We start from the raw sequence: 19883 nt of genomic DNA, 5'->3' as shown, positions 1-19883 counted from the left end.
AAACTGCTAAGTCAGCACTAACCTTTTTGTCACGTAACCTTTGAATAATGGGAGGTTTTGGGGTTTATAGTTTTACTCCTTGTATTTAAATTTTTAAATGACAAGGTCACTAAAACTCATGCACGCTGCAAAAAACGTCATGCAGTAGTTAAGGTAAACCATCCAAGCAGTTTTTATTCATTAATATTCATAAATACACACAGCAGCTTCATTAGAGATTTTTCATTTTTTTCCTCTTCAGTTTGAATGTGGAGTATTAGGAGAGCCTTTTGTCAAGGTACAGGGCACAGAGCTTTCTGCTCTGCACTGCAACCTACATTTACCTGCTAGAAGTAAAAATTAGTTAAGTGGAAATGATTATCATATATATCTTTTCTCTCTTTCCTTTGAATGTACACAATGTAACAAGAGTGACAGACCTGAAATTACAATCACCAAAACAAACCCAAGATAGCTGTTGTCCACTTTCATTGGCAAATACAGCACAGAGGACATTGTCTGGAAAGTGGGATGTCATCAAAGAGGAGGTGGAGGCGGCTCGTTTCCTTTATTACTCTCTTTTAAATTTAGGTTTTCTAAAGCAACATCTAGAGGCATAATATCTACACAGCCCATAGCACCAAAATCTGCAATCTCCCCCCGCTCATCCTCATCTGAGGAGGAACTTTCTTCCCGCATCAAAGTGGACAGTAGAAGCTCCTGAACAAACAGGCTGCAGTCTGCCCGTTCGCTTTCCATTGACTGACGCTCTGCTTCTGACATCTTTGGATCATTCAACCTGCACAGCAGCAAGGGAAGAGAAGACAGGCAGTTGGTAAAGGCCCACTTCACAGATGACACTACTGACAGGCACCAAAAGACACTCAAAAAACATTCCTACAGCACAGTCCTGCCTGGTCTTCGACACGTACAGCTCTGGCCACCAGCGATACCTCAGCACAACAGGCAGGCACTCAACAAATGACTCTTCCCCTATTGCTACATCATCATTCTAAGTGGAGCTTAAAGCTAGAGGAAAACAAACAGCTATGTGTGAGGTTTCCTGCTATTCAGGAGTCTTCCAGGGATGACTGTTGTGATCTCCTAGACACTCATTCCATGACTGTTTTGCTACTAGGTCAACTTCTAAATTCACACATGCCACAAAATAATTACTGCATGTGCAAAGCCTAGGATTCCCAAAGCACAACACAGCATTCATTCCACCACTTTTCTTACCACATGCCCTAGTAGGCACAGAAATTGCTCACTCCAACTCTGAAAGTCACAGTCTCCGATACCTGCAGGTATTTTGATTAAGTTTCTCAAATAATAATGAGTTTTTGATTGAAACATGTCACATGGAATTATTTTGCACTTAAGATAAAAATCAGCTTGACTCTAATCCAGGTTTGACACAGGAGCTGTTAAAATGCACACACTCTTCCACAATATCAAACAAACAAGAGCACGTATGAGGTGATGTGTCAGGGAGATGTCGAAAACATTTTTATTTCAGTTCAACAGCCAAACTTCCAAAAGAACTGGAATGACATAGCAGGTGACTCCTTTTTAAAATAACCCTGATATCTAGGTATAATTTCAGAATCAGATAATTATTCTGTTAATTAATGGCATCCTTTATTTGCTTCGTTATCCAGTCTCCAAAATAATTAATATTTAAATCCCTATTCAACATTCAGCTTTTACTAAAGATTAATTTCCTATTGAACAATACTGTCTTATGACTCTCTCCCTCTCCATTACAGCTCCAGAGTATATGCTTGTGTCACTGGAAATGCACTTGTTTTTCTGAAAGTAGTAGGGGAAACAAACACAATTTAGTTATGAAATATTCCTTTTGTTCCTCTTGAAATTGAAATGTCACAACTAATCTTTAGCCATTGCTTTGAAGCAGACACCAGGTTTGAAAAGATGTTACAAATGTAAACAAAAGCGCAGTGTGTTGGTTACAGACTTGATGAAGGATCTCACAGAAGACTGCTGTCTGGTGTCGTAAGTAATTTGTTCAGTCAAAAATAAAAAAACTTGCCTCCTTTTCAAGGTTTGCAGAAATCCATACTCAAATCTAACCCTTTAAACATGTTCCAAGGTTTGTCAAAAAAAGTACACCGGACTTGTGAGACTGCCTCTGCCTTTTGCAAAACAATAGACCACTACAGGATATTTCAGCAGCCACCTCTTAGAGATGGGTTTCCAAAAAACAGAATAATTCCCTTTGGGCCATCTATAAACTGCTACTCTTGGATATTAAATTACTGTTTTTACTTTCATGCTAGTAATGTGGTCAAAGCAAGTTTTAAGTTTTACATATTACACATTCTGTGACCATTGTTGACATCTCCTGTGAATATATTCTGTGTGATTAACTAGCCTGTTAATTCTGGAATATATTTGATCAGATGCTGCTTTACTAGGGTGTGTGTCTAAATCCCAAACACTTAAGTATAACTGAGCTCCATTTATCTCTATCAGGACCACAGCAAACAGAAATGCTAAAAGTAAACACACAGAACAAGTTACCTTGCAAGAAGAAACTGGGAATTCTGGATAGTCTGCTGACTGTTTTCTGTGTTGGATGTGTTGGCTGTTGTTGTAGATTGTGACATAGTGGTGTTGACACTGATTGTGTTGGTGCGCCTAGTTGCATTGCGTGCAGTCTCCAGTTGTTGTCTTGCTGCCTGTGCATGTTGTCGTTCCAACTGCAGTTGCATCTGCAGCTGCTGTAACTGAGAAGCAGAAGGGCCAGAGGAGTTGAGCTGTCCTCCTGCAGTACGCCTCACACCAGATAGCTGAGATAAAAGCTCTGCCAGAGAAGAGAAAGTTTCTGTGATGAAAGATCTTAAATGAACATTACACAATGGAATGAATATGCCCTGAATTCCAGTGAATTGATTATTTTTTTCAATCAATAAAACCAAAGAACAAACGATGAAGGGCTCATGAAGCTCTTGAAAAAAGTCCTATCACTCAGTATCTCAAAAGGGTAAGGAAGATTAAGACTCACTTATGCAGACTTATTCCAAATAAGAAGTGAAAGTTTAATGCCTTCAAAAAAACGAGAGTGCCAATCTAAAGGGAATGCCTGGCAAATGATGTCCTCTGCAGCAATTCTCTGAAACTTCAAGTCAAAGCCAACAACTAAGAAACTACTTCATTTTGGCTTTGGTTGGTGATTTTATTTTCCTCTCAACGAGTGTTCCATCAAAACACAGGCTTCACCTTCTCAGTATCCCAGAGGGAATCTGTGCTGCAGCAAGGAGAGAAGTACAGTACCATTGCCTCAAATATTTAATAAAAAAAAATTTTAGAAAACATATTTAAGTATTGACTCACATCAGCACTGAAGTGGCCAAGCACTTTTGCTCTGTGAATTTTTATTTCTGCCAAAAGTACAGAGAAAGTCTAGCAATTAAAAAAGAAATGTCCTTACATCAGGGGATGGAATGCTTATACCAAGTGTTATCCACAAAGAATTTTTAAAAAATAAATATTAGCAGCAATATACTGTTCAATGCATTACTGCAGAATCTCTTCTACATCCTGTGTACATCACCTGCTTGCTGTGCTTGATATAAGGGCAGAAGATAGAAAATGATACTGTTCCTGCCCCCCTGCTCTAGTCACAAAGTTACTACACAGGTCATGACAATTTTCCTTACACTGCATTAACAAAGTACAGTCCTTCTAAATAAGTCTTTATTTGAGGGAACAGAGCAAGATACAGTTGTTTTCCACATCAGGAACTCAGGATGGTCAAGTCATTTTTACCAGCACTGTTAGCAATACCAAAATTAAGTAACTTTTAATACCACTGTAATTACTAGAAAATGCCACAGGGACAAACAAACAAACAAACAAATAAAAAGTAAAAAAAAGTAACTGATGCTCTAAACATAACCTATTTTAAACAGAAAAATTATGGTTGTCTTTCCTATTTATTATTCCAGAAAAAGGGAAGACACACCAAACTTCTAGACAAGATTTATTCTCACTATATTCTCACTGTAAGTTAGAGCATAGATTTAAGCTTAGGATATAGCAAAACAATATTTTGGAAATGGATGCAAGCCTGAGACAGAACCTTGGTATAAAGGACACCCAGCTCAGTATGCAACTGAACTCCAAATTAAAAAGCACAGCTTCCACCAAAAAAAGAAAATGTCTACAAGAATGCAATTTTATCTCACATTTAATGCTGCTAAGTGGGAAGGTCTTGTGAACCTGAAAACAAACCTTAGCAACCACTCCACATTTAATGGAGCTGAACTAGCCGTCCTTGGAAGAAAAATATGAGTTCTTGCACTGGAGGCTTCACAAACATTCCCCATCGTTGAACAAACTTGAGTCCTTTTCAGACCTTCCTGTGACCTCACTTAAATTACTTTCTTGTCCCGATGGGATACTTCTTCCTAGCTGCTTTAATGAGTTAAATCAGCGGGCCAGCAGAGCACCAGCACCAGCAGAAAGACAGCCAAGGAGACCACGATTAAGGAACGTAGTGGAGCCACAGCTCCTGTTTCAGTGGCAACGCCCCAATGAGCTGGCTGCCTGGCTATCTCCCTCTGGAGAAGTCAGTACACAATAGCAGGAAGCTTCATTTAGAGCATTATGCCTTCTTGGCATCTGAAGCAAAAGTAGATTATGGAAGAAGCTCTTGAGCTTTCCCTGACACTTATGCTGCTATAGTCAAAGACCACAACATAAAAATGTTTAAATTTCTGCTTAGGGAAAGTTGGTTTTGTTTTCAGATGTCTTCATTCTCTATTTTTTCTTTCCTGTAAAAAAGATATTTTCATATCAAAGCTAAACATACACAAACAATTTATTTCTTGGAATCCTGAAGCCACATCTTTATTTTCTGGTGTTGACGATGAGACACTTCCCCCTCAAAGTTTTTCTAAACTTTACCAAAATAAACTGCAAACACATTTTGTAATAATTTACAAATACACCCTAAAAAAACCCAACATGATATTGTCAAATATCCCCATAATATTATCAAATATCCCCATGATATTAACAAATCTGGCATTCAAATAGCAGCAGTGTGAATGCAAACTGAACATATTTTAAAGGTGCATTAATACTCAAATTCAGCAAATTTCATTGAGACAGATACTCTCCTCCATAAACACCTTTATCCACATAGCAAATTCAAATGAGATGTACTAAAGTAGGTGGTGGAAATCGGACACAGCCACTTGTAAACATACATAACACCTGTGCATAGATTAGGTTTGGGAATAAGCCTTACACTGTCTAGAACTAAAATCACAAGCTACAGGCACTGGTTTCAGGTTCAGCATCTCCATGCACAGGCCCTGTGACAACACAGCTGAGCACTCTGCTCACCTGCAAGCAGTCTTCAATTACACTTGCACTGTGGAGCAGGAAGCAGGGTAACTACTATCCTCTTAAATTTTACTACTTCTGTGTAAGGAGGAGACTGGGGTAAAATTTGTGGTTACAGCTCTTACCAGCTATAGGATCCATGGCTTCTCTATTGCTTGGAGAATACGAACTCTGAGAAGACGAAAGCCCACCAGGGGAACTGGTAGTAAAGTGCATGTTTGATCTACGTGCACGGGGACCTCCTAAACCCCGGCCTGGGTGGAACATCCTACGTACATGCCGAACACCACTGGATTCATCATAACCAAGAAGTTAAGAAGATAGAACTGTTTGACCTTGAGTATTAAATGACAAGGACATTTGATAGGTGAAATACTGAGGTGCACACTGTTCTTCATAAAATAATGATTCAACTTCTGAAGCAAAGCTAAGGTACATTGTAGCAATGGTGCAAGTCAGACTTACTGATCTCAAGATAGCCAGCCCTGTAAACACCAAACTCCCTGTATTTTCCAGGTTTTTATGACGTCTAAGAAACATCAGGATTAATTCCTTAGTTTTTTTCAGATCAAAGTTTTCTGCTCAGTAATCTGAAAACTCTGACAATTGCATGTTCAGCCAAGATTACTACAGAGACATAGGGATTTTATTCTCCCTCCCCAATTCCTATTTTAAGTACGGAAAATAATTTAAACGTTTATTGCCATCCCTATTAAAGTACATAATAATTACTGTATTCCTTTTGACTTTTATACTTCATGCTTTTATCCAAGAAACTTCATCACTTCAATCCTTAAGATAACTTCAGGTTTCTGGAGTATTCAGCACCTTCATCACACTCTTTTGTTTCATGTTCCCTCTCTTAAACGAAGAAAAAACACTAATTCCAGTTATGACAACGACGGTTTTCATTTTCTCATTTTCTACCACTTCTCCATATAATGCTTATATTTCAAGGCATATGTTTCATAAGTTTTCTCATATGAAGTAAGAGACGATCAACAAATTATTTTTGTCAGAAAGTTAACATTCCTTCAAAACAGCCCAGATAAGGCTTCCTTTTATTTTAAAAATCACTAGTATAATTCACTAGTGCCAAATGAAATAGCGTAGGCTTGAATATTTTATTTTACAGTTACTAGACTTTTAGCCTAGAACCTCCCTCCTATCTCCCATGTTCTTTATAATAGTATGCTTACCACTCATATGGTATCCATTACTGTATAAGAGTGGTACCCAATGCACTTTTCATAATACACAGTTAATACACAGTGATGCAAAACCTCAGGATGTCATGGAGATTAAGAACTAAAGGCTGAAAGAAATTACTAGACATCCCATGACAAGAACGAACTTCTGGTTATTACAAAAGGATTTTACAGAACGGTTGCCTTTTTCAAATGTGTTAGTTATACTACAGTGTAAAACACTTAACACCTAGGGTGTAAGAGGAAAATCTCCTCTGGCACACAACACACTTTGCCAAGCAGAGTGCCTTGCACCTCTGAGTGTTCCAAAACTGGATGCGGGTGGAGATGAAACACTGTATTAGATGGACTACTGCCCTCATGCAGTTTGGCAACCTTTCCACAACTAGATCTCGTAGAAAAGGCCAGTATCTGAGGTTTTTTTCAAGCAGACATGGGACTGTGGAGTAACTTTCCTAACTGCAACTACTGAAGTGTTTTCAGACAAATATCTTTCTTAAAATACTAGCTAAGTGTGCACCCAAGTCTTATCAGCTATGCTAGAGTAAGAAAAATGTTTGTAAACCTTAACTTGTGACAAACAGATAGTCATGAGAGAACTATTTGTATGATTGATGCTGAAAAGCTATATTTAATAAATTTTCAAATATTTTCCTGCTAAAGTAAGAAGCTGCACTTCTGAAGTTGTCCTCAGACTGTAGGAATAAAGAATATCCCTTGAAATGTCTGCACAAGGTTCATAAAAAGAAACAAATGTAGCCTTCTGGGCCAACTTAAGGAAAAAAAAAAATACAAAATCCAGCAACAAAAGCTTACCTAAAACTGTAACAGAAATCTTCACTCTAGAAAACCTACAAGCAAAGAGCCTTATCTCTTATCTCCTTTTTGTACACGAAGGTTGTTACAGAACACGGACTCTGTGTAGTTTTAACTTCACATAAAGATGTTTAGAACAGCGGGATAACGGTATCAGAAAATAGCTTTCTAACAGCTCCCTGACTTTGACAGGTATTCTCCCCTATGCTGCCAGAGCCTAGATGAAAAAGGTCATTTTGCCTTCCTTTTTTCCTACTTTAGACCTGCCTGTTGCTTCCCCCCTGTCCACAGGGAAAGGTGACGTACAGATAATTACTTTTATCTGACTTTGTAGTATTCTTTGAGTTATTAGTTACTACTTCACAGAGCAAATAAACATCCAAACTTCTTTATACTGATCCAATTATTGCTTAGTAATTAACACGTGTGCCTATTCTATCCTGACCTTAAGCCATGGTTACACTAATAAATGCAATCAAACACAATCATAACTGAAAAAGAGCCATCCCCTTAAATGCCGTCTCCATTCTGTTAGCATAATGAAATCCAGTTGCTAGAGCTTCATTTTTTTTTCCTTTTTAAAAATCTTTAAACAAAAAAGCCACTGTCCAAATAATAATGTAGTCTTTTTGTCTGTTTTTTTAAATGAGACACAAAGGAATACTTTAGAGAGATTACTTATTGTAGGTAGGTTACAAAGCCTGCATGTCATTAAAAAATAAAGCCCAAACCAAAATACACTCCATCAGTTAATCCTAGGGGAAAAAAAAAAATAAAATAAAATAAAAAATATTCCAAAAACAAGGATTGGAAAAAAAATAGTTCCAGCTCTTCAGTCATCAAATGTAGATAAATCTGCATAACCTGCTGCTAAAGTAACTGAAAGACAAGATTCTGTTTCCCAGGAAAACTGAAGTGTTTTACAAGTTATGTTTAGAAAATGTCAGTAACACTGTGAAATTATGTTATTAAAATATAGTGTTAACAGTACTTAAGCAAGCTTAAAAATCACTCATCAAAACCAGCTAAGCTGAGACCATCCTCAGATCATCATCTTCATGTCACAAATACTTACAGCACACTACAGAATCTGGATATATAAAGCATCAGCAAGACTCATGATCAGGCAGGATAAACCACAGTGTAAGCAGAAAAACCTCTCGGTGTCAAAGTTCTTTAAATGTTTTTGCTGTTAGAGCAAAATGCACTGTCAAGTATACTGTCCTGGTTTTGTTAAAAACAAGTTTCTCTTTTAGTGAATTTGCCTGTCAGCTAAAGTCTTCATGTTAGCTGCATTTTCCTGGAGAACCCAACACAGGTTTTGGTTAAACCTAGCAATGGAATGCAAACTTATTGATAAGCACGGATGGACATCTCGCGAGAGGGGCAACGAGAAAACTGATGACCGAGAGACTGACCAACGGTGTATAACATTCCATTCACGTGAATACTTCATATAAAAGTGGGAGATCACGAGGATCTCGGCCTTTTCCCCTTTTTTTCCCTTTTTTCCTCATGGCTGACATTAGGAGAGGACCTCGCTGGTCGCCCCTGCGAACTGAGGCCTAGTGAGAGACTGAATCCAGCTCCGGTTGGCTACAGAGTCTAATCCAGGACTTTGGGTGCTGGCTCTGCAGTTGCTGAGACTTACAAGATTGGTTTTGTATATTTTGTGTTATTTTCTCTATTCTTATTAGTAGCATTAGTAAAACATCTTTAACTTTTCCAACTCTCTTCTCTCTGTCCTTCTTTCCCTCCCGATCGCCTGTCCTGAGTGGGAAGCGGGGAGAGGGAGGGGCAAAAGGGGGGTATGGGGGGGAGAGGAGGTTAACAACACATCTGCCAGGGTTTGATTGTCACCCCGCAATCCTAACCCTCGACAGATACTTGGCGCCCAACGTGGGGCACAAGAAAGGGGTAAATTTGGAGATTTTTGGCTTTTCTACTGCTCTGACGTACCTTTCAATTTTCTTGGCACGGTGCCAACTCATAGAGTTGTGATACTTGTGTGTCTGTTTGCTTTGGATATTTTTTAGTGGTATTAAGGCAAAGTGAATTACATTGATTTAAAGATGTTATGGCAAAAGTTGTATCAGTTATTTTCTGCATTGTGCTCGCTGATCCCATATCTGTGTTGGTGTTTCTTTCTGAATCGAAGTATTCATTATATAACAACAAGAAACCGGACATGATGATACTGTGTGGTATGGCACTGGTTTATTTCATTATACTGCAGCCGCTAATGAATTTCTACTCGCTTCTGCTTTACCTTGAAAAACCTCCAGGAGAGATTAAAGAGCAGAATGGCTCTATATTTGCTAATTGGTCAAGCAAATCTTTAGAAAGGCTGACTAACAATACTTTTGTGTTTTCGCTAGGACAGTTTGCAAATGTTTTAGAGAACTTTGAATATCCTTGGAGCTTTGATAGAACTGTGATGGTGTTATCTGGTTTGCTGAATGTGTGTCAGTTTGTGTTACTGTTAAGAGAAATGAGGTTCAATAAGAGGTTTGCGTCTCTTTTTAGTCCTGAGATTTGCAGTGCGTCTTCGGAAGCTTTAGCAAAAAGCACTCCTAGCCGCTCGAGAAAAGGCAAAACAGCCAAAGCTGCCGCTGCAGCCACTGCCCCCCCAACCGAGGCTTCACAGGCTGAAGCTACAGCTCCTCCGCCAAGCTCCTCTGCCAAGGTCGCTGCAGGTAACGTTACTTCTCCAGCCTCAAAGGCTAACAAGGCGGCCCCCCCGTCTTCACACACTGGGCACTGTTGCTGCTGTAACCACAGCAATCACTGTGACAGTCATTCAGACTCTGAAAATGAATCAAATGATGGTGAACCCATATCAGCATCAGTTGCTGGTTGTAAGAAAGTCACTAGAAAGACTACCCGTGCAGCAAGGTGATGGCACAGGGCCAACATCTACCCAAGAGGCATCATCAGGACAGGGTGGAGATGAAGTGACCACCACTCGGTCCTTTTCTCCAGGTGAGCTGAGAGATCTGCGAAAAGACTTTAGTCGTTGTGAAGGCGAGAATATTTTAACCTGGCTGCTGCGATGCTGGGACAATGGGGCAGAAACAATTGAATTAGAAGGTGGTGAAGCCAGGCAGCTGGGATCTCTGTCAAAAGATTCCACCATTGATAGGGCAATTTCAAGAGAGTCTAATGCCACTACTCTCTGGACCTGACTCCTGGCAGCTATGAAAGTCAGATTTCCCTACAAGGAAGATTGTATATCCAAGTTAGGGAAATGGAATACTATGGAGAGAGGTATCCAGTTCCTGAGAGAATTAGCTGTGCGAGAGATCATCTATCTAGGACCAAATAGCCAAGAGGGGACAGACCCAGATAGAATCAATTGTACAAAATCTATGTGGTGCAGATTTGTACAAAGTGCACCACCTGCATATGCTAAGTCATTGGCAGGAATGGTCTGGTCAGCTAGAGGTATACAAGAAATTAATGAAGTGATTGAGCAGCTCCGGTACTTTGAGGACAGCCTTGCTGGTTCTCTATGGGCTTGTGTCTCCGCTGTGGAGAAACTGTGTGAAAAATCTGATGACCGGTTTGAAAAGCTGTTGCAAGAAATCAAAGAGCTCAGAGAAGACTCGTACCGTTCACGACCTGCACAAACCTATGTTTCAGCTGTTAGGAGAAGGCGTTTCCAATCTCGAGAGAGAGGGCAGAGACAGCCCACAAAAAGAGGTTCACTGTGGTTCTTCCTACATGAGCAGGGAGAAAACATGAATAAGTGGCATGGAAGGCCTACCTCAGAACTTCAAGAACGAGTACGTGAGATAAAAGGAAAAACTCCTAGGAAGGTGGCTGCTCCAGTTTACAAAAGGAGCAGAAGAGATTCTGATGCTCTTGAAGGAACCTCTAATTCACACCCAGAGACTGTGCAAAACAGGAATTAGAGGTGCCCTGCCTCCAACCAGGTGGAGGAAAGGGATAACAGAGTTTATTGGACTGTACAAATACTATGGCCTGGTACAACACAACCCCAGGAGTACAAAGCTTTAGTGGACACTGGTGCTCAGTGCACAATAATTCCTTCTAATTATAAAGGAACGCAATCCATCAATATTGTTGGAGTGACTGGGGGATCCCAGGAACTGACTGTTGTAGAGGCTGAAATGAGCCTAACTGGAAAAAACTGGCAAAAGCATCCTATTGTGACTGGTCCAGATGCTCCGTGCATCCTTGGTATAGACTACCTCAGGAGAGGGTATTTTAAGGACCCAAAAGGGTATAGGTGGGCATTTGGTATAGCAGCTGTGGACACTGAGAAAATTGAACAGCTGTCTGATTTGTCTGGTCTTTCAGATGACCCTTCTGTTGTAGGACTGCTGATGGCTGACGATCAGCAGGTGCCAATTGCTACCACGACGGTGCATCGCCGGCAATATCGCACCAATCGAGACTCTTTGATTCCTATCCAGAAGCTGATCCGTCAATTGGAAAGCCAGGGTGTGATCAGTAAGACTCGCTCACCTTTTAACAGCCCAATCTGGCCAGTGCGTAAGTCTAGTGACGAGTGGAGACTAACTGTAGACTATCGTGGCCTGAATGAAGTTACACCACCACTGAGTGCTGCTGTGCCTGACATGCTAGAACTGCAATTCGAACTGGAGTCAAAGGCAGCCAAGTGGTATGCTACAATTGACATTGCTAATGCATTTTTCTCTATTCCTGTAGCAGCAGAGTGCAGGCCGCAGTTTGCTTTCACCCGGAGGGGCATCCAGTATACATGGACTCGCTTGCCCCAGGGGTGGAAACACAGTCCTACCATCTGCCATGGACTGATCCAGACCACGCAGGAGCAAGGTGAAGCTCCAGAACACTTGCAATATATTGATGACATCATCGTATGGGGCGACACAGCGGAAGAAGTCTTCGAGAAAGGTGAGAGAATAATTCACATTCTTTTGGATGCTGGTTGTGCCATAAAACGAAGCAAGGTCAAGGGACCTGCACGAGAGATCCAGTTTTTAGGAATAAAATGGTAAGATGGCCGTCGTCAGATCCCAATGGATGTGATCAACAAAATTGCAGCAATGTCTCCACCTACTAATAAAAAGGAGACACAGACTTTCTTGGGCGTCGTAGGTTTTTGGAGAATGCACATTCCTGACTACAGCCACATTGTGAGCCCTCTCTATCGAGTGACTCGTAAAAAGAACCAATTTGAGTGGGGCCCTGAACAAAGACAAGCCTTTGAACAAATTAAGCGTGAGATAACTCATGCGGTGGCCCTTGGACCAGTCCGAACTGGACTAGATGTTAAAAATGTGCTCTACACCGCAGCCGGAGATAACGGACTTACCTGGAGCCTCGGGCAGAAAGCACCAGGAGAAACCCGAGGTCGACCCTTAGGTTTTTGGACTCGAGGATACAAAGGATCTGAGGCCAACTATACTCCAACTGAAAAGGAGATACTAGCAGCATATGAAGGAGTTCGAGCTGCTTCAGAAGTGATCGGCACTGAAGCACAGCTCCTCCTGGCACCTCGACTGCCAGTGCTGAGCTGGATGTTCAAAGGGACGGTTCCCTCTCCACATCATGCAACCGAAGTTACGTGGAGTAAATGGATTGCACCGATCACGCAACGAGCTCGAATTGGAAGTCCCAACCGTCCAGGGATATTAGAAGTGATTACAGACTGGCCAGAAAGCAAAGACTTTGGGATGTCTCCAGATAAGGAGGAAGTAAAACGTGCCGAAGAAGCACCACCATATAATGCGCTTTCAGAGACTGATAAGCAGTATGCACTGTTCACAGATGGATCCTGTCGTCTTGTAGGAAAACATCGAAGGTGGAAAGCTGCTGTGTGGAGTCCCACACGACAAGTTACAGAAGCCACTGAAGGACAAGGTGAATCCAGTCAGTTTGCAGAAGTGAAAGCCATCCAGCTGGCTTTGGACATTGCTGAACGAGAGAAGTGGCCAATACTTTATCTCTATACTGACTCATGGATGGTAGCAAATGCCTTGTGGGGGTGGCTACAGCAATGGAAGAAAAGCAACTGGCAGCGCAGAGGTAAACCCATTTGGGCTGCCACACTGTGGCAAGACATTGCTGCTCGGCTAGAGAGCCTGCCTGTGAAAGTTCGTCATGTAGATGCTCATGTGCCTAAAAGTCGAGCCACCGAGGAACATCTAAACAACCAACAAGCAGATCAAGCTGCTAAGATTAAAGTAGCTGAGGTGGACTTGGACTGGCAACATAAAGGTGAACTTTTCCTAGTTCGGTGGGCCCATGATGCTTCAGGGCATCAAGGTAGAGATGCAACACGCAAATGGGCTCGTGATCGAGGGGTGGATTTAACTATGGACACTATTTCACAGGTTATTCATGAATGTGAAACTTGCGCCAAAATCAAACAAGCAAAACGGTTAAAACCTGTATGGTATGGGGGGCGATGGTTAAAGTATAAGTATGGAGAAGCTTGGCAGATTGATTATATTACACTTCCACAGACACGTCAAGGTAAGCGTTATGTACTTACAATGGTGGAAGCAACCACTGGATGGTTGGAAACATATGCCGTACCTCATGCTACAGCCCAAAATACTATCTTGGGCCTTGAGAAGCAAGTCCTTTGGCGGCACGGTACGCCAGAAAGAATTGAATCAGACAATGGTACTCATTTCAAAAACAGTATTATAGACAATTGGGCCAAAGAACATGGTATTGAGTGGGTATATCATATTCCATATCATGCACCAGCCTCTGGGAAAACTGAAAGGTACAATGGTTTGTTAAAAACTACACTAAAGGCACTTGGTGGTGGAACCTTTAAAAACTGGGATTCACATTTAGCAAAAGCCACTTGGTTGGTCAACACCAGGGGATCAACCAATCGAGCCGGGCCTGCCCAATCAGAAATTCTACAGACTGTAGAAGGAGATAAAGTCCCTGTAGTACACATGAAAAATATCTTAGGAAAGGCAGTCTGGGTTACTCCTGCCTCAGGCAAAGGCAAACCTATTCGTGGGATTGTTTTTGCCCAGGGACCTGGCAGCACCTGGTGGGTGATGCTTAAGGATGGAGAAGTTCGGTGTGTACCTCAAAGGGATTTGATTTTAGGTGAAAATATGCAATGCTGAACTGTATGATGTGAATTGCCGCACTAACAATGTTTAATAAGTGTCTTTCGGATCAAGACAATGGTGATGAAACTAGAGCTAGCTTCTTCGAGTGGCGCCCAACACCTTCTTCGAAGTTGGTGTCCTTAACCCACAAACAGTGGTCATGAGATGCACTTGTACCATTTTTCCTGCCCTGGGAGACTGTTGTGACAAAATGAACTTAATGAACTTTTCAAAGGATGGTCCACTGATTGATTACTCCTGTGTATATATGTACATATGTGTATACATATATAGTAGTGATTAATTAGATTGTATTGATAGATTGTATTGATAAGGTTTAAGTATTCAGTGAATGTCATATTATAAGGGGTGGAATGTCCTGGTTTTGTTAAAAACAAGTTTCTCTTTTAGTGAATTTGCCTGTCAGCTAAAGTCTTCATGTTAGCTGCATTTTCCTGGAGAACCCAACACAGGTTTTGGTTAAACCTAGCAATGGAATGCAAACTTATTGATAAGCACGGATGGACATCTCGCGAGAGGGGCAACGAGAAAACTGATGACCGAGAGACTGACCAACGGTGTATAACATTCCATTCACGTGAATACTTCATATAAAAGTGGGAGATCACGAGGATCTCGGCCTTTTCCCCTTTTTTTCCCTTTTTTCCTCATGGCTGACATTAGGAGAGGACCTCGCTGGTCGCCCCTGCGAACTGAGGCCTAGTGAGAGACTGAATCCAGCTCCGGTTGGCTACAGAGTCTAATCCAGGACTTTGGGTGCTGGCTCTGCAGTTGCTGAGACTTACAAGATTGGTTTTGTATATTTTGTGTTATTTTCTCTATTCTTATTAGTAGCATTAGTAAAACATCTTTAACTTTTCCAACTCTCTTCTCTCTGTCCTTCTTTCCCTCCCGATCGCCTGTCCTGAGTGGGAAGCGGGGAGAGGGAGGGGCAAAAGGGGGGTATGGGGGGGAGAGGAGGTTAACAACACATCTGCCAGGGTTTGATTGTCACCCCGCAATCCTAACCCTCGACAGATACTTGGCGCCCAACGTGGGGCACGAGAAAGGGGTAAATTTGGAGATTTTTGGCTTTTCTACTGCTCTGACGTACCTTTCAATTTTCTTGGCACGGTGCCAACTCATAGAGTTGTGATACTTGTGTGTCTGTTTGCTTTGGATATTTTTTAGTGGTATTAAGGCAAAGTGAATTACATTGATTTAAAGATGTTATGGCAAAAGTTGTATCAGTTATTTTCTGCATTGTGCTCGCTGATCCCATATCTGTGTTGGTGTTTCTTTCTGAATCGAAGTATTCATTATATAACAACAAGAAACTGGACAGCGGTCATGATGATACTGCGTGGTATGGCACTGGTTTATTTCATTATACTGCAGCCGCTAATGAATTTCTACTCGCTTCTGCTTTACCTTGAAAAACCTCCAGGAGAGATTAAAGAGCAGAATGGCTCTATATTTGCTAATTGGTCAAGCGAATCTTTAGAAAAGCTGACTAACAATACTTTTGTGTTTTCGCTAGGACAGTTTGCAAATGTTTTAGAGAACTTTGAATATCCTTGGAGCTTTGATAGAACCGTGATGGTGTTATCTGGTTTGCTGAATGTGTGTCAGTTTGTGTTACTGTTAAGAGAAATGAGGTTCAATAGGAGGTTTGCGTCTCTTTTTAGTCCTGAGATTTGCAGTGCGTCTTCGGAAGCTTTAGCAAAAAGCACTCCTAGCCGCTCGAGAAAAGGCAAAACAGCCAAAGCTGCCGCTGCAGCCACTGCCCCCCCAACCGAGGCTTCACAGGCTGAAGCTACAGCTCCTCCGCCAAGCTCCTCTGCCAAGGTCGCTGCAGGTAACGTTACTTCTCCAGCCTCAAAGGCTAACAAGGCGGCCCCCCCGTCTTCACACACTGGGCACTGTTGCTGCTGTAACCACAGCAATCACTGTGACAGTCATTCAGACTCTGAAAATGAATCAAATGATGGTGAACCCATATCAGCATCAGTTGCTGGTTGTAAGAAAGTCACTAGAAAGACTACCCGTGCAGCAGGTGATGGCACAGGGCCAACATCAACCCAAGAGGCATCATCAGGACAGGGTGGAGATGAAGTGACCACCACTCGGTCCTTTTCTCCAGGTGAGCTGAGAGATCTGCGAAAAGACTTTAGTCGTTGTGAAGGCGAGAATATTTTAACCTGGCTGCTGCGATGCTGGGACAATGGGGCAGAAACAATTGAATTAGAAGGTGGTGAAGCCAGGCAGCTGGGATCTCTGTCAAAAGATTCCACCATTGATAGGGCAATTTCAAGAGAGTCTAATGCCACTACTCTCTGGACCTGACTCCTGGCAGCTATGAAAGTCAGATTTCCCTACAAGGAAGATTGTATATCCAAGTTAGGGAAATGGAATATTATGGAGAGAGGTATCCAGTTCCTGAGAGAATTAGCTGTGCGAGAGATCATCTATCTAGGACCAAACAGCCAAGAGGGGACAGACCCAGATAGAATCAATTGTACAAAATCTATGTGGTGCAGATTTGTACAAAGTGCACCACCTGCATATGCTAAGTCATTGGCAGGAATGGTCTGGTCAGCTAGAGGTATACAAGAAATTAATGAAGTGATTGAGCAGCTCCGGTACTTTGAGGACAGCCTTGCTGGTTCTCTATGGGCTTGTGTCTCCGCTGTGGAGAAACTGTGTGAAAAATCTGATGACCGGTTTGAAAAGCTGTTGCAAGAAATCAAAGAGCTCAGAGAAGACTCGTACCGTTCACGACCTGCACAAACCTATGTTTCAGCTGTTAGGAGAAGGCGTTTCCAATCTCGAGAGAGAGGGCAGAGACAGCCCACAAAAAGAGGTTCACTGTGGTTCTTCCTACATGAGCAGGGAGAAAACATGAATAAGTGGCATGGAAGGCCTACCTCAGAACTTCAAGAACGAGTACGTGAGATAAAAGGAAAAACTCCTAGGAAGGTGGCTGCTCCAGTTTACAAAAGGAGCAGAAGAGATTCTGATGCTCTTGAAGGAACCTCTAATTCACACCCAGAGACTGTGCAAAACAGGAATTAGAGGTGCCCTGCCTCCAACCAGGTGGAGGAAAGGGATAACAGAGTTTATTGGACTGTACAAATACTATGGCCTGGTACAACACAACCCCAGGAGTACAAAGCTTTAGTGGACACTGGTGCTCAGTGCACAATAATTCCTTCTAATTATAAAGGAACGCAATCCATCAATATTGTTGGAGTGACTGGGGGATCCCAGGAACTGACTGTTGTAGAGGCTGAAATGAGCCTAACTGGAAAAAACTGGCAAAAGCATCCTATTGTGACTGGTCCAGATGCTCCGTGCATCCTTGGTATAGACTACCTCAGGAGAGGGTATTTTAAGGACCCAAAAGGGTATAGGTGGGCATTTGGTATAGCAGCTGTGGACACTGAGAAAATTGAACAGCTGTCTGATTTGTCTGGTCTTTCAGATGACCCTTCTGTTGTAGGACTGCTGATGGCTGACGATCAGCAGGTGCCAATTGCTACCACGACGGTGCATCGCCGGCAATATCGCACCAATCGAGACTCTTTGATTCCTATCCAGAAGCTGATCCGTCAATTGGAAAGCCAGGGTGTGATCAGTAAGACTCGCTCACCTTTTAACAGCCCAATCTGGCCAGTGCGTAAGTCTAGTGACGAGTGGAGACTAACTGTAGACTATCGTGGCCTGAATGAAGTTACACCACCACTGAGTGCTGCTGTGCCTGACATGCTAGAACTGCAATTCGAACTGGAGTCAAAGGCAGCCAAGTGGTATGCTACAATTGACATTGCTAATGCATTTTTCTCTATTCCTGTAGCAGCAGAGTGCAGGCCGCAGTTTGCTTTCACCCGGAGGGGCATCCAGTATACATGGACTCGCTTGCCCCAGGGGTGGAAACACAGTCCTACCATCTGCCATGGACTGATCCAGACCACGCAGGAGCAAGGTGAAGCTCCAGAACACTTGCAATATATTGATGACATCATCGTATGGGGCGACACAGCGGAAGAAGTCTTCGAGAAAGGTGAGAGAATAATTCACATTCTTTTGGATGCTGGTTGTGCCATAAAACGAAGCAAGGTCAAGGGACCTGCACGAGAGATCCAGTTTTTAGGAATAAAATGGTAAGATGGCCGTCGTCAGATCCCAATGGATGTGATCAACAAAATTGCAGCAATGTCTCCACCTACTAATAAAAAGGAGACACAGACTTTCTTGGGCGTCGTAGGTTTTTGGAGAATGCACATTCCTGACTACAGCCACATTGTGAGCCCTCTCTATCGAGTGACTCGTAAAAAGAACCAATTTGAGTGGGGCCCTGAACAACGACAAGCCTTTGAACAAATTAAGCGTGAGATAACTCATGCGGTGGCCCTTGGACCAGTCCGAACTGGACTAGATGTTAAAAATGTGCTCTACACCGCAGCCGGAGATAACGGACTTACCTGGAGCCTCGGGCAGAAAGCACCAGGAGAAACCCGAGGTCGACCCTTAGGTTTTTGGACTCGAGGATACAAAGGATCTGAGGCCAACTATACTCCAACTGAAAAGGAGATACTAGCAGCATATGAAGGAGTTCGAGCTGCTTCAGAAGTGATCGGCACTGAAGCACAGCTCCTCCTGGCACCTCGACTGCCAGTGCTGAGCTGGATGTTCAAAGGGACGGTTCCCTCTCCACATCATGCAACCGAAGTTACGTGGAGTAAATGGATTGCACCGATCACGCAACGAGCTCGAATTGGAAGTCCCAACCGTCCAGGGATATTAGAAGTGATTACAGACTGGCCAGAAAGCAAAGACTTTGGGATGTCTCCAGATAAGGAGGAAGTAAAACGTGCCGAAGAAGCACCACCATATAATGCGCTTTCAGAGACTGATAAGCAGTATGCACTGTTCACAGATGGATCCTGTCGTCTTGTAGGAAAACATCGAAGGTGGAAAGCTGCTGTGTGGAGTCCCACACGACAAGTTACAGAAGCCACTGAAGGACAAGGTGAATCCAGTCAGTTTGCAGAAGTGAAAGCCATCCAGCTGGCTTTGGACATTGCTGAACGAGAGAAGTGGCCAATACTTTATCTCTATACTGACTCATGGATGGTAGCAAATGCCTTGTGGGGGTGGCTACAGCAATGGAAGAAAAGCAACTGGCAGCGCAGAGGTAAACCCATTTGGGCTGCCACACTGTGGCAAGACATTGCTGCTCGGCTAGAGAGCCTGCCTGTGAAAGTTCGTCATGTAGATGCTCATGTGCCTAAAAGTCGAGCCACCGAGGAACATCTAAACAACCAACAAGCAGATCAAGCTGCTAAGATTAAAGTAGCTGAGGTGGACTTGGACTGGCAACATAAAGGTGAACTTTTCCTAGTTCGGTGGG

The 19883-nt window shown here is 42.5% G+C and overlaps 1 protein-coding gene across 2 annotated transcripts in view; it reads right to left on the bottom strand.

The window, feature by feature from the left end:
• Positions 1-148: 148 nt before the first annotated feature.
• LOC136115142 (E3 ubiquitin-protein ligase KCMF1) overlaps positions 149-19883 on the bottom strand; it is a 63367-nt gene continuing 43632 nt past the window's right edge. For both annotated transcript variants that reach the window (XM_071801986.1, XM_065861070.2), the window contains 3 exons: positions 5481-5655; positions 2524-2806; positions 149-778 (listed from right to left, as the gene is read on the bottom strand). In XM_071801986.1, the coding sequence (XP_071658087.1) occupies positions 517-778; positions 2524-2806; positions 5481-5655 (720 nt within the window). In that variant the 3' untranslated portion in view covers positions 149-516. The remainder of the gene's footprint in view (positions 779-2523; positions 2807-5480; positions 5656-19883) is intronic.

This window comes from Patagioenas fasciata, chromosome Z (assembly GCF_037038585.1).
Source record: "Patagioenas fasciata isolate bPatFas1 chromosome Z, bPatFas1.hap1, whole genome shotgun sequence".
NCBI classification, from domain to species: domain Eukaryota; kingdom Metazoa; phylum Chordata; class Aves; order Columbiformes; family Columbidae; genus Patagioenas; species Patagioenas fasciata.
The sequence above is the reverse complement of the archived record's forward strand: the minus strand, read 5'-3'. Positions and strand labels throughout refer to the sequence as shown.